General features: G+C 41.8%; 1 protein-coding gene across 1 annotated transcript in view; it reads left to right on the forward strand.

Annotated features, from left to right (window-relative positions):
* ptch1 (patched 1) overlaps window positions 1-10,769 on the forward strand; it is a 40,239-nt gene extending 29,470 nt beyond the window's left edge. Inside the window, exons 18-25 of the mRNA XM_088376630.1 lie at window positions 318-501; window positions 1,928-2,208; window positions 3,550-3,687; window positions 3,765-3,907; window positions 6,335-6,434; window positions 6,522-6,866; window positions 7,501-7,954; window positions 8,039-10,769. Coding sequence (XP_088232756.1) covers window positions 318-501; window positions 1,928-2,208; window positions 3,550-3,687; window positions 3,765-3,907; window positions 6,335-6,434; window positions 6,522-6,866; window positions 7,501-7,953 — 1,644 coding nt within the window. The 3' untranslated portion in view covers window position 7,954; window positions 8,039-10,769. The remainder of the gene's footprint in view (window positions 1-317; window positions 502-1,927; window positions 2,209-3,549; window positions 3,688-3,764; window positions 3,908-6,334; window positions 6,435-6,521; window positions 6,867-7,500; window positions 7,955-8,038) is intronic.
* The last annotated feature ends 2,306 nt before the right edge of the window (window positions 10,770-13,075 follow it).

Raw genomic sequence — 13,075 nt, forward strand, 5'->3', positions numbered from 1 at the left:
TAATTCTGGGAAGAGGTGAGCTTGTCGGGAATTTTCAAAAATGAAACCCCTTAGGCATCTCCCCCATCCATCAGTTGGAAAGATAGATGAACTAATATTTGAATTTTATTTTGAGAGCTTCACTCGTCCTCTTGCCCTCACTCATGTGCTTAAATATGCATTTCTGTGGTCACACTGTTTTCAATTCAGCACGTCCTCTTGCTTCAATATTTTCTCATGTCCATGTTACACTAGTATTTCCAATAAAACAACACAGAATTGTAAGTCTGTCAAAAGATTTAGAACTCGGGGCTCAATTGCTCTGTCTGTTTTGCCAGCTGACACGTCACAGGCTTGTGGACGCCGACGGGATCATCAACCCCGGAGCCTTCTACATCTACCTGACGGCCTGGGTCAGCAACGATCCGGTGGCCTATGCCGCCTCGCAGGCCAATATCCGCCCGCATCCTCCCGAGTGGCTGCACGACCGCACCGACTCCATGCCCGAGACACGCCTCAGCAGTAAGTAAACGTGCCTCATTGTCACAAATTATTAGAACTTTGCCCACACAACATTGTGGTGTGACATCTCAGTCTTAATTCTTAGTCTTAAACCGGTGTGTGATTCCACACATACCTGCAAACTCATCTGGATATTGCGGGTGCTGCTGTTTTGGCTAGCAAAGTAATTGACGATAAAACAGGATGGCTCAGTACAATAAAAATAGCCCTACAGACACACAGAGGAGCACTACACAAGATTATGCATTATGTATTTTTATGATGTTTCATAGCACTTCAATTAGTGTGGGGTAATGGCACTGATTGTGATATTTGTAATTACAGCGGTTCAACGTTAGCGCTGACACTCGGCCATGTCTGGAACTGATAGGCCCTCATTAGGCCGACTGGCCCACAAACTAGCTGGCTTGGACTCAATGAAGCTCTGTTTCACACTGTTCCATCCACCCCCACCACACACACGTGCGCGCACACACACAGTTAAAGCTGCTCCACAGCTTGGTATTGGTGGTTTATCCAAGAATAATCCAAAATTAGTAAAAAATATCACTACTATGAATACATGAATGCTAAAAAAACATTCCAACTTCAAAGTAGTCATCTTATTTGTGATATTTTGGAAAGTATTGGCGACGTTCCCCAAATTCTAACATTTTTCAGTATTGCGCGTGACAGGACAAAATTTGCAAATTGAAAAGAATATGTTGCTGATTTATCTTTGATTTTACTTTTGTTGACTAACGCAAACCCTTCCTACTTTGAACTTTCCCACTCGTTCAAGACATCTACAGTTTTCAGATTAATTTGTTCCAGAATGTCTGCCTAAAACTGAATTGTACAAAAAACAATGCAATATTTCTCACGACAGTAATGTAAATCTAATATATCCTTTCCAGATACTCAAAAATATTAACAACAAATACATTACATATATAATAATTATAGCAGCTGACCAGTCTACTCAGCAGCACATGTACAAACAGTCCTTCAAAATAAAAGCACAGCGGTATTACATAAGGTTCACCACACTTTCTTTGGCCCCAAGGTTGCTTATTTAGTGGTCGTGCTGAAACTATTTTATGCTTGTTTATTGAGTGCCACTGCTAAGTAAGCCGCCATGTGGCCAAAATCTGCATGGTTTTTTTTCTTGGGGTTCTGATCTTTGACAGGATATGCTATGCTGATGTTGCCATGCAGACCGGGAATGTTTATTGCCTTGACTTCTTCATAAAACTTGAAATACGCCTTGCGGGAAACAAATGGCTGAGACCCACGTTTTTGGTCGACCATTGAAATGGGGGGAAAACAAAATTAAAAACTGAATTGTGTGAAAACCAAGGTTCTACACTAAATGTTATCATATTAGCATCTGAGCAATTCTACAGAAATTGTTTAACGCCGTGCTATTGCTTTTTTCATTCTTTAGTCCCGGCGGCCGAGCCTATCGAATACGCACAGTTCCCCTTCTACCTCAATGGGCTCCGGGAGACGCCGCAGTTTGTGGAGGCCATCGAGAGCGTGCGGGCCATCTGCAGCAACTACAGTCGCCAAGGCCTGCCCTCCTACCCCAACGGCTATCCCTTCCTCTTCTGGGAGCAGTACGTCAGTCTTCGCCACTGGCTCCTGCTCTCCATCAGCGTGGTGCTCGCCTGCACCTTCCTGGTGTGCGCCCTGTTCCTGCTCAACCCGTGGACCGCCGGTGTCATTGTGAGTACTGCGCACACTCAATACATGCTGGGTGAGAATTATTGAGGGCGGCATCCAGAGATCCTCTTCTAAGGCAGTCGAGATCGTTATAAGTTAATTTTCTACCGTCCCCAAACCAATACGAAGCAGCACACTAATCCATGGTGAAAAATGCCATCATGACAAATTGAACAAATATTTATTAATTGTTTATTTTCTTGATTGTACTTTAACGCTATAAAATATTGCAACACTACTAAAGTGGCTGTAGTCTAATTGTGCCTCAATGTGTCATAAATAATGATAGGCCTTTATTAAAATGTAAAAAAAAAGAAAGTTGTGCAGTTTAAAAAAAGAACACTACTAAAACCACCAAGGAGGTAGCGTCAAAATGATGATGAATTTTTCAAATGTGCAGAGAGCAATGTTTAGTTGGCAGATTGTCTTGCGCTCTATATTTTGGGCTTTTTTTCCCCTGTGTGGTCCAGTGGGCATCTCTAAGAGAAGCGCAAGGAAGGAAGACGCAACTGCTGAGTGTTATTGTAGGCCCAGTCACCAATGTTTATCTTGTGCTGTTTAGTCTACACTAACACTCCCGGACACTAAATAGACAGTGAAAGGAGACTTTTAAACCTAGAAAAAAAAGTTTGATTTTATTTCCAATCCACCCGACTCCTCTTTCCTGTCCATGGCGGTGTTTCTACGGAGACACGCAGGCGAACGTATGTGGTTGAACGCATAAACACACCGCGACATAATTCACACACAAACACATACGCACATATAGCTCTGTTTTTTCTCTCTGGCAGTGAGCTGTATTTTATGGCAGGCGGCCGCCTTGGCCACCCGAGTCCTTGGACTGGGATGGGAGGAACTGCCCTCATATTTATCCGCCCAGTTTTACAAGCAAAATCAAAGGACAGGTTATGAAGGAGTGTCATATTCAACCGTCACTAAATGAAGCTTCGTTTAAGCCCATCTCACTTATTTGTCTGCGGACTCCTCATCAATGAACAAAAAGCATCATGCACTCCAAAATCCTGCTCATGGAAATTTATGTATGTAGTATATTCTGGCACACACAGTTCCCTCCGTTGCACACTTTCTTCAAAGGATTTGGGCCCCATGTAACCTGATACCTGTCAGCTGATAATGGCATTTAGTCCAGCCTCATGTCCTTCTCTTCTCACTGGCCTCCATACAGACACACACATTTCTCACACATGTGCTGGTAGTACACATCTGTAAGAGCATACTGTACACGCATCTGTCTCTGCAACAGATCACTACAGACTGGATGTAGAAGCAAATCTTTTAAGTCCTTCTATTTACCACCCCTGCTCTGGCATCTGTGTCCTGTAGGTGCTGGTTCTGTCTCTCATGACAGTGGAACTGTTTGGCTTCATGGGGCTGATGGGGATCAAGCTGAGCGCCGTCCCCGTGGTCATCCTCATCGCCTCGGTGGGCATCGGAGTGGAGTTCACCGTCCACGTGGCCCTGGTACGCGCTTCCAGTCTACATTTTTGTGCATAGCAATGTGAGCTTGAGGGTGAGAGATGTTTTTGTGTGTGTTGAAGGCCTTCCTGACAGCCATAGGGGACCGTCACAAGCGGGCAGTGCTGGCTCTGGAGCATATGTTTGCGCCGGTGCTCGACGGTGCCTTCTCAACGTTGTTGGGCGTTCTGATGCTCGCGGGCTCCGAGTTCGATTTCATTGTCAGGTGAGCGCACGTCAACACTTATGGATACGGAAGGTTGTACGCTGACAGGATCGCCCCTACGTGGAACGCTTTATCGGGGTCTGCGTGGCGTCAGCAGACCACTGAGACCATGTCTCAACCTGCTTGCCGCCCTGGAATCTACCTGAGATGCTGGTCATGCATGAGGGCTTCCTCCCCTTCTCATTCCCCCTGTAATCCTTTCTTCTTGCAGCTACCCAAAGAACACCTTTTGTGTCTCCCATACCTGTCGGATAAAGAGTTGAAGGTCACGAGAAGGAACGCTGGAGAGAGTAAAAGGGGGGCATGCAAAATGAAAAGGGGACGGCGAGGTTTTGTTGGAAAAGCAGAAAAGTCCTTTCTGGCTTTTGAAATCTCTTTCAGCTCATTTTAACAACCCTCGCTAGACATTTATAAACGTAGGGTGTGGAGGCACCGGGTGGGGGGGCTAAGAGCGCAGCTGTGGAAAGCCCAGAGAAGTGGAAATTAAAGCCGACACACTGTGGGGGCTCTGTGTTGGTGGTTGCTCGAGTAAGTGGAGAGTCTGCGAAGGCAGCGGCTTAACTGACGCCGAAGTTGGTACGCCGTTCTATACGTTCGCACGGCCAAAGAGCATTATGAGAAGTTTCCAGTGAGCTCAGAGAGTAATTTAACATCCACGTCGGGTTGCGTGAAGCCGCAACACGGGCTGGCCGTGTAATTTGCCCGGCCTGCTCCTTTAAGAAAAGGCAGCACTGTGCTCCATGTGACCTCCGAACATGCAAACTTAAGTCATGTGCACGCACACCAATGCCGCCATCCCTCCCTCCGACCTGCTCTCTGACCTCTTAATCATGAGGGTCAACGATGGCGTGCCTTCCAGCTAGGACGCACGCACACACACCGGTAGACCCCACGGACACTTCTCTCCTCACCTCCAGCGGCGCGCTCTGCTTTCCGGGCCTCCGTTTGGAACGTTCTGCTGTTGAGTGAGCAAACAAAGCAGCGCTCCGAGACGGCGCATTAACAACAAGGCCCCGCTCGTATTTTCTTGCTGGGAGTGTTTCCCTGACTTTCTCCCGTCAACCCTGTGAATGTTTTCACTCCAAACAGCTCGTCGGGGGCACTGGACCCCGATATGTAGGCCGCACACGGACGTGAGTGTGCGCTCGTGTGCGCCTTCTAAAGGTGATGTAGCCTTTACCCCACACGGTGTGGAGCACAATCATAATTGTAGTTTGGATTACAGTAATTCCTCACATATTTCAGATTCACTTTTCACTCGTCCACCGACAGCATGGATGGCAAACAAATATGATTTGACATGTGCATGTTTTATTTGCATTGTCACAAAATGGCAGCTTTGTTAGGGTCCTGTTTGGAGATGAGTGAAGTGGTTCATGGGCCAAGTGTAACTCTGAGAGAGACCTCCAGCTAATGATGGCAGCTTGAGAGAGTAAGAGGGGTGTTTCTTACCTGATACGTTGGAGATTTAAGCAGACGGTGGAGATTTTGGAGTGGCCCGGGTATGTCACAGTGGCTTAGCTAGGAAAGAAGGTGGAGAAAAGCGAGGGAATGAAATAAAAGACAGGGGGGGGTTGAAGGTGGAGGAGGTAGAGGGACACGGAGCTCCTCCTTCCTCCTCCACTAAATTGTTGTAGCTTCTAAATTCTATACCCCTCACTCCATTCACTTTCTTAAGAGAAGGAGGCCCCCTCGTCGCCCCTCTTTTACCCCGCGCCTCCTCCCTTCACATTCCTTCTTGCTTTGTTTTCTCCATGTTTTGCTTACACACACCACACACACACACACACACACACACTCAAGAGAGAGCGCCCTTACACCCAGTCAGCCCCCAACCCCCTCACAATACATCACTCTTTGAATTAACTTGCGCTGGCTAATTATGCTTCCTCTTTCTCTTCTCTCCGTGGCATCTTAAAGACTAACCCTCTTTTAGCCGGACTTAAAATCCCATCAGGTACATTTCTGTTTTGCTCCAAATACACAAAGTGCATGCCTCAATGTGTAAGGGGGGTTAAGTGAGTTTGCTTTCATGTGGTGCTCGTGGTCGGGCATGTCTAAATGTCTGTGGTTTGTGGGTTATTTTATTTTTTTTTTAATTGGAGTCTGCTTTGTTTCAATTCATATTTTTTTATAACTGGCATGTTTCAGATGAGCGCATACAAGTGCGTTGTACAGAAGAACTTATAAGTTAATATGAAGTAAATCTCCTGAGCAGTCTTAGCAACAACATTATTCTTTTGTCTACATGCTATTTAAAATAGAAACTACATGATGAAAAACGTATATGCAATAATTTTAGAATAAAAATTCATAAGTTTGAGAAAAAGTTGCTCTACTGTATGTTGGAAGATATTGTACATTTCCCCTGTGTTGTTAGTTAATTCTGAATTTGGAACTTGACTTTAGTGTGGGTTGTGCTTGCAGGTATTTCTTTGCAGTATTGGCCATCCTAACTGTTCTGGGAGTTCTGAACGGACTGGTCCTTCTTCCCGTTTTACTGTCCTACTTTGGGCCCTATCCTGAGGCAAGCATTTAAACAAACTAGGAAAAAATACAGGCGCAAAGTATGTCGGACCAGCCTTTAACAATATATTTGACCAATTTATTTTAGGTGTCTCCAGTGGATGGTCGCAGCAGGTTACCCACCCCGGAGTCGCCACCCCACGTGGTCCGCTTCTCCGTCCGACCCCGCCCTACAGCCTCGGCCTCGGCCACCTCGGCAGCAGCCTCGGACTCGTCCGATTCCGAGTACAGCTCCAACAGCAGTACATCGGGTGTCAACCAGGAACTGCCGAGCGACAACAGGGGACAGGCTGGATCCCAGGAACAACAGCAGCAGTACCACCTCCCCACCAGCAGGGGCAGGATACCCAGGACAGAAGAGGAAAGGAGAGCGGGATCAGGGCACAGGCGCTCGACCAGGCAGCCCGATCCCACAGCCTATATTGTGTCCTCGGTAAGACTACACGATGGGTTTCCGTTTGTCCATTCACTGATCTTTGTTGCAATGAATTGTTCATTGTCATTTAAAAAGGGAGTTCTAAAACAAAACAAAAATAGTATTTAACAGTAAATATAGCTTTTATATTTTCTATAATGTAAAATTATTTTCAAAATACAAAAAAGAGCAATTGTGAAATAAAAAAGCATCTTTATCTGGCTTAAAACATTTGTTTTTTTAAATCATCACTAATAATTGCAGTATATTTCTCATCTTTCGATTATCTACTAATATATGAAGAGATTTTAAAATAAAAACAAAAGTTTAAAAAATATTTGTCGAAGAAATGCAACAAAAATATGTTATTTTCCAAAATTGCTTTTTGAAATAATACCTATAAATATTGGATCGAATAAAAAACAAGCTCATACTTGTTTAAGAGAATTCGTAACAAAGAATTAGCTTTTGAATTTTCCTTTATTTTTCTAAAAATGTAAAATACATGCATATACCAGATTATTTTTAAATGTATGTTGTTTTTCCCCAATATTCATTAAAATATAAAATGCCCATATGCACCTTCTAAATAACTCCAAATAACTTGTAATTAATACTATGAGTAAAAGACTTGACAATGTTTTTCTTGCAGTCTCAGGGTTGTAATGCAGGACCAGGCCCCAGCGCTTCTCAGCGTGCCAGGGACCCCAAGACCCAGCAGCACCGGCAGGCCCCGCCCCCAGGCCGCCCGCGCACGGACGCTTTTGAAACCTCCACCGAGGCCGGCGCCCATAGCCACAGGGAACACTTTGCGGGCCACCGGGGGCGCGTCCCCCCACACCACCCCAATCCTTATGGCCAGCCCATCACCACGGTGACGGCGTCGGCCTCCGTCACCGTCGCTGTCCACCCCCCTGGCTCCTCTTACCCGGGGTACGCTGCGACAGACGCTTACCGCCAGGAGGAGCCCCAATCTTCCTTCCAGGACCCCCACGTGCCCGCGGACCCCCACACGGGTGCCAGAAGGAGCACAGTGGAGGCAATGGAGCTCCAGGATCTGGAGTTTGAGGCAGCTGACAACAATAGTGGCAGAAGGGCCAGCTGAGGTATGTCACCAAACATTTTGATAATAGAAAACCTAAAAATAATATTTCAGATTATAATATTTAGTAATACTTTCTGTCTTCCAGTATGCTTGTGCGTACCATGGCCAAAGATGGACTACAGGCAGATAACCTGGTCCGGCCCAGCTCGCCCATGGTCCCAATCCCTTCAACTCATGGTGCTCATTTTTACTGTAATCCCATGATCTCTTGTCTTAAAATATTTCTATCTATATTTAAAAAGATGTATACATATGTAAATAGGAACAAATCAATTAGCTATCTTTTTTTAAGGGAGAAAGTTGTGCAAGTCCTCATGTTAACAGACTGGGGCCGCCAATTTGTATGGTGTGTCGTGCGTGTGTGTTAACCCATTTTTGAACTATGCAAATTTAGGAATGTGTACGAAGACATGATTTGATGATGGTGGGCATCACAAAGTAATATGACATGATATGATATCCTAATACATTTCCTAATACATTTCTACGATAACCAAGCAAATCACCTATGCATAAAAATATCAAACAAACTATAGAAAAAATTATTACCATAATTGATATTAGTCTAAATGGTAAAAAATATAATATCATCATACGATCATGTGCATCGTGTTATAATTAACATTGTTGGCAAGATTTTGTATTGTGATATTAATATTTTTGGCAAAATACCATATTATGAATATGTATTATTGGTTTATTACGGTATCATACTATTGGTATTGTGGAAAAAGAAATTATCCTAATATTATTGATATTGTGATACTATTGGTACCATTAACAAAATACCATAATTTTGATACACTTGCCATCGTTGACAGAATGCCATATCGTGATTCTGAGATTCCACCCGTTGTGTGTGTTAGGTCTGTTAGCAAGCATCTTAGTTTACGTTCATTTCATATATGAGGGAAAACATCATTAGCATTGTTTGCTAGTACAACATGTGTGTGTTCGTGTGTGTGTGCGTGTGAGAATGATGATTGTTGTACAAAGGTACGCATGTTGAATTCTGACTTCTTATCACAAACCTGTGGTAGTTTTTGTAACAATGACTGTTTTAACTCCACACGCTATGCGTGCTATTTAAGACAAGTAGATATGAAGACTTTTTTTTATGAAGCTGTTTTTTGTTAATTTGTTTGTTTTCAAATCACTGCCTCTACATTGGAACCTGTTTGTGCATTCAGCTTCTCTTTCCAGTGTTTTTTGTTTTTTCTTGTAGAAAAGGGTGGGGAACCATTGAAGTTTTTATAAAGTCCTACAAGGTGGCAAAAGTAGTCACACTACAGTGTACATAAGTAGAAATACAGGCACTTGTTTTTTAAAAAAGACTGGTAGAAGTACTGGTTCAATTACTGTACTTAAATAAAAAAGTACACACTGAAACGTAATTTAAAAAAAAAAAAACTGTCATACATGTTTTGGTAACATGCTCATTAAAAAAATATGTGCACAAAATGGTTTACATTTTTTATGAACTTATATTATAAATGCTTATTCAGCAATTAAAAAATTAACAATTAGAAAAAGGGTAGCATCAAATGTTCTGATATGGTCAACGAGCCATATGATTCCCCACCCGTACTGTAGAAGCTTGTCATTTAATCTACAAACAGGTTTTTTTCACTTTCCTTAAACCACCTCAAAAAGTTCTGGAACAGGGTTCAAAACAACCAGTAGGGGCACTAACTGACCCCACTTTGGTTCTACCCTAGCGGATAAGCTAAATAGTCACACCACATACTGTATAAGTTGGCCCAACCAGGCCATCAGTTATTTTTCAACTTGTAGCAACAACTTTCCTCATGTAGGTTTCTTTTTCCTTTAAGGCCAAACAATAAGCTATTTAGCCCGCTAGCCTGCTAATGGCTAAATTCTACATGATCTGAGCATCATGTGTATGTATCATTACCCTCTGACATCACTTAACTGGAGTTAGCTTGACGATGCTAATTGGATCCCGCTCACCCTTCAATGCCAAATGGTACAGCCCAAGCACCCCTCTGTGTGTGAATATGTCTCCTTTTTATGTTCTCTGTCCAGTCAGCTGCTTGCATGAACAAGGTTTTATTATTATTATTATTACTATTATTATTACTATTATTATTATTTGTTGTTTTCTCTCTATGTCATATTGGCATTAGTGGAGAAAATCATAGCTGGCAACTATTTTATTCAATTTGTTTTGTTTGTTTGTTCTTGACAGTCAATTGCTATATTTATATTTTTGTGTAATATAAGATGTTTTTTGCCATTGTTGTTGTGATGCCAGTGGATAACAAATGCAGGGAATTTTATGAGATAAAAAAACAATACAGTTTATTGTTTTGATCTGTATAAAGTGCTTACTAATGTTAAATAGGAGGATAAGAAAAAGATGATATAACATTTTTACACTACAGGTCTCATCATAGCTCTTAGAGAATTTTTTTAAGTAAAAATGGAGAAAAAAAGTGATTGTTTCAGACTGCCATTTTGGATGTATGCTGTTGTTCCGTTACAAAGATAAATGTATGCCATATAATTTATTTATATGAAAATTTATTTTTGTAGTGTACATAGTAGCGGTCAAGGCTATTTTGACAGAAGTATATTTGAAAGAGTTTATATGGAATGATATACAGTACCATACCACGGGAAAGGTGCACACGTCATCACCTCCCTTTCAGTATTACACAGCTGTTTGTGCGCATGTATATATACATGTGTGCGTACGTGCGTGGCCATCCAAGTAGAACATTGTACTAGCTCGCCAAATATTCATGTTCAAACACTGATAGAATCCTAACTAATAAAATCAAAAATATAACTTATTTGTGTCTGTTTAACTTTAATAATAAAAAAGAAATTGCAAAAATGATTGCATGTGTGATGGTTTATTTTAGTTTTATCATATGTATATACATTTTTCTAGCTACAGTATTGAAATATTTTCAAAAAACACATAGTGGTAGCAAAGGAATGCCTGTTCATAAATGTATTTTATTTTACGCGACAAATTTCAGAACAGTCAAGAAGTTATGTATTATTTCACATATTTGTTTTTTCAAATCTTTTTCCACTCAATAATTTTTAAGTGAGGTTTGTTATTTTTTATTTATCACTCTTTGAATGTCATTGAACCTTCCAAAATAAACTTTTACCCATCAATTAAAAAAATATATTTACACACCTCAATTTCTTTAACAACCCTTTAATCAATGTATTTTCTGTTTATCTATACATAAATCTGTAGAATTAATTAGTGGTGAAAATTAATTCAAAATCTATACACGGTTCCTCCTCCATGTGGCCTATTGCCCCCATTGCCGCCCCTCTGTTGCCTTGCCCCTCGCACCCCCTGCCTCCATTTTATGATTTTGATTGACAGCTTTATAGACTGCAAGGAAATTGGTTGTAGTCAGAATACAGCTGGCCCTGCTCGGAGTCATGAAAAAAAGGCCAAGTGGCCTCGAGCTGGCAACGTGGCCGGGACGGCAGTCAGGACATATCCCCACCCACCCCAACCCCCCGCCATTGCCCTTGTTAACGGCATGGGTGGCAGCCCTACGTCAGCTTGTAGCTCAGCATTGAAAGGAAATAAAGTTAAAATGGATGCTGGGGAATGTCCCATTATGTCGCTGAGTCAACATCATTTTCATCAAAAACACTTCTATAATTCATTTTTTATTGTCCACAGAAGTGTTCCTAATATTGTGCACACTAACTAAATAAGGCAAGAAAGACTGGAATTAACCATGAGAATCTCTAATTCTTCTTTTAATATATCCCTAAGACTGTAAGGTTGGATAAAACATATTGAAAACAATCAATCGGTCAGTTTATGCGTCTCAAGTCCTGGTGCAAAATCAATCAAATAAAACTGTAAGTCCATTATTTTCATTTTGAATAACTACGAAAGGACACAAAAGAGTCAAATAATCAAGACAATGATGTTACCCAGTGGTCAGGGTCCCCTGGTTTTACTATCCTGGGGTGGGGCAGGTATGCGAAAGTACCCCCATGGGCCCCTCTTTCCTGAGGAAGCTACACAACAACCTGGTGGTTAACTTTTTACAGGTGCGCCGTGGACACTGTCATCTGAAAGTGCATCACAGCATGGTGCGGCCGCCGCACTGAAGGCTCATTAAAATCACTCGCCTCATGATTGGGGCCCACCTAACTACAAATAGGGGGGACATTGAGCAGGCCGACTGTTGTCAAGTATGGGCCCTAAACATCGTCCTGCCCACTACCACCTACCTCTGTAATGAATCGCAAAACAGAACCCAGAACACACTGCCATTAAGTTTTGACATTGAATTTAAATTTTACAAATTTATAGGCATGAATTAGTCAAAATGGCACTAAAAAGTATTCATAGAAAATGCACACATTAAAACTCTTTCACTCCGTCTCTCATTTTTGTTCAGAAAAGAACATATTTGGCCCATTCTTTAGGAGGGTGATAATCATATAGCACAAAAAGCATAAAATAAAGACAATGTGGATGATACAAACTATTATTTCCTCTGTATCTGAAACACAGGAAAAACTTTGTCAGTTTGTGTATCTTTTATGAAGTATGTATTTGTATGCATCGTCGTGGATGTGTGCCAACAGACTCTGCAATGCTGTTTCACATTGGTCACAGCAGCCTTCGACTTTTTTTCTGCTGATCTCTCGTTTCCTCTTGAAGCCAAAAACCTTGAAAACAATGCTCTGAAGGTATAATATTTGCGCTCTGGGTGGATGTGCATCTTCTATTCAATACATTATTATTTGCTGTATACACATACAACTGTATTTGAAGGATACAGTAAAATATCTACAATATTGTTAAGGTATGAGAAAGGAATTCAGAGTTTTGCCTGGCTTCCAGAGGAATACGGAATTCAGAATCCCTAAAATTATTGACCATTTTGTGCATGTATGTATTGTCAATATGTGCATTTATTATCATGATTATTTAAAAATATTGTCTGAATATATTTTTGTATTTAAATTAATCATTGTATTTCAAACTGTGTTTAAATGTGCATTTTTTAGTATAGAATTGGTGCAGCTGCATGGCCCTGGTGCCTCGGGTATCAAGATTACTACATTTCCCACAAAGTATTGCGCGCAGTAAAACTGACGT

This window comes from Syngnathus floridae, chromosome 5 (assembly GCF_059516105.1).
Source record: "Syngnathus floridae isolate MCC-2025c chromosome 5, RoL_Sflo_1.0, whole genome shotgun sequence".
NCBI classification, from domain to species: domain Eukaryota; kingdom Metazoa; phylum Chordata; class Actinopteri; order Syngnathiformes; family Syngnathidae; genus Syngnathus; species Syngnathus floridae.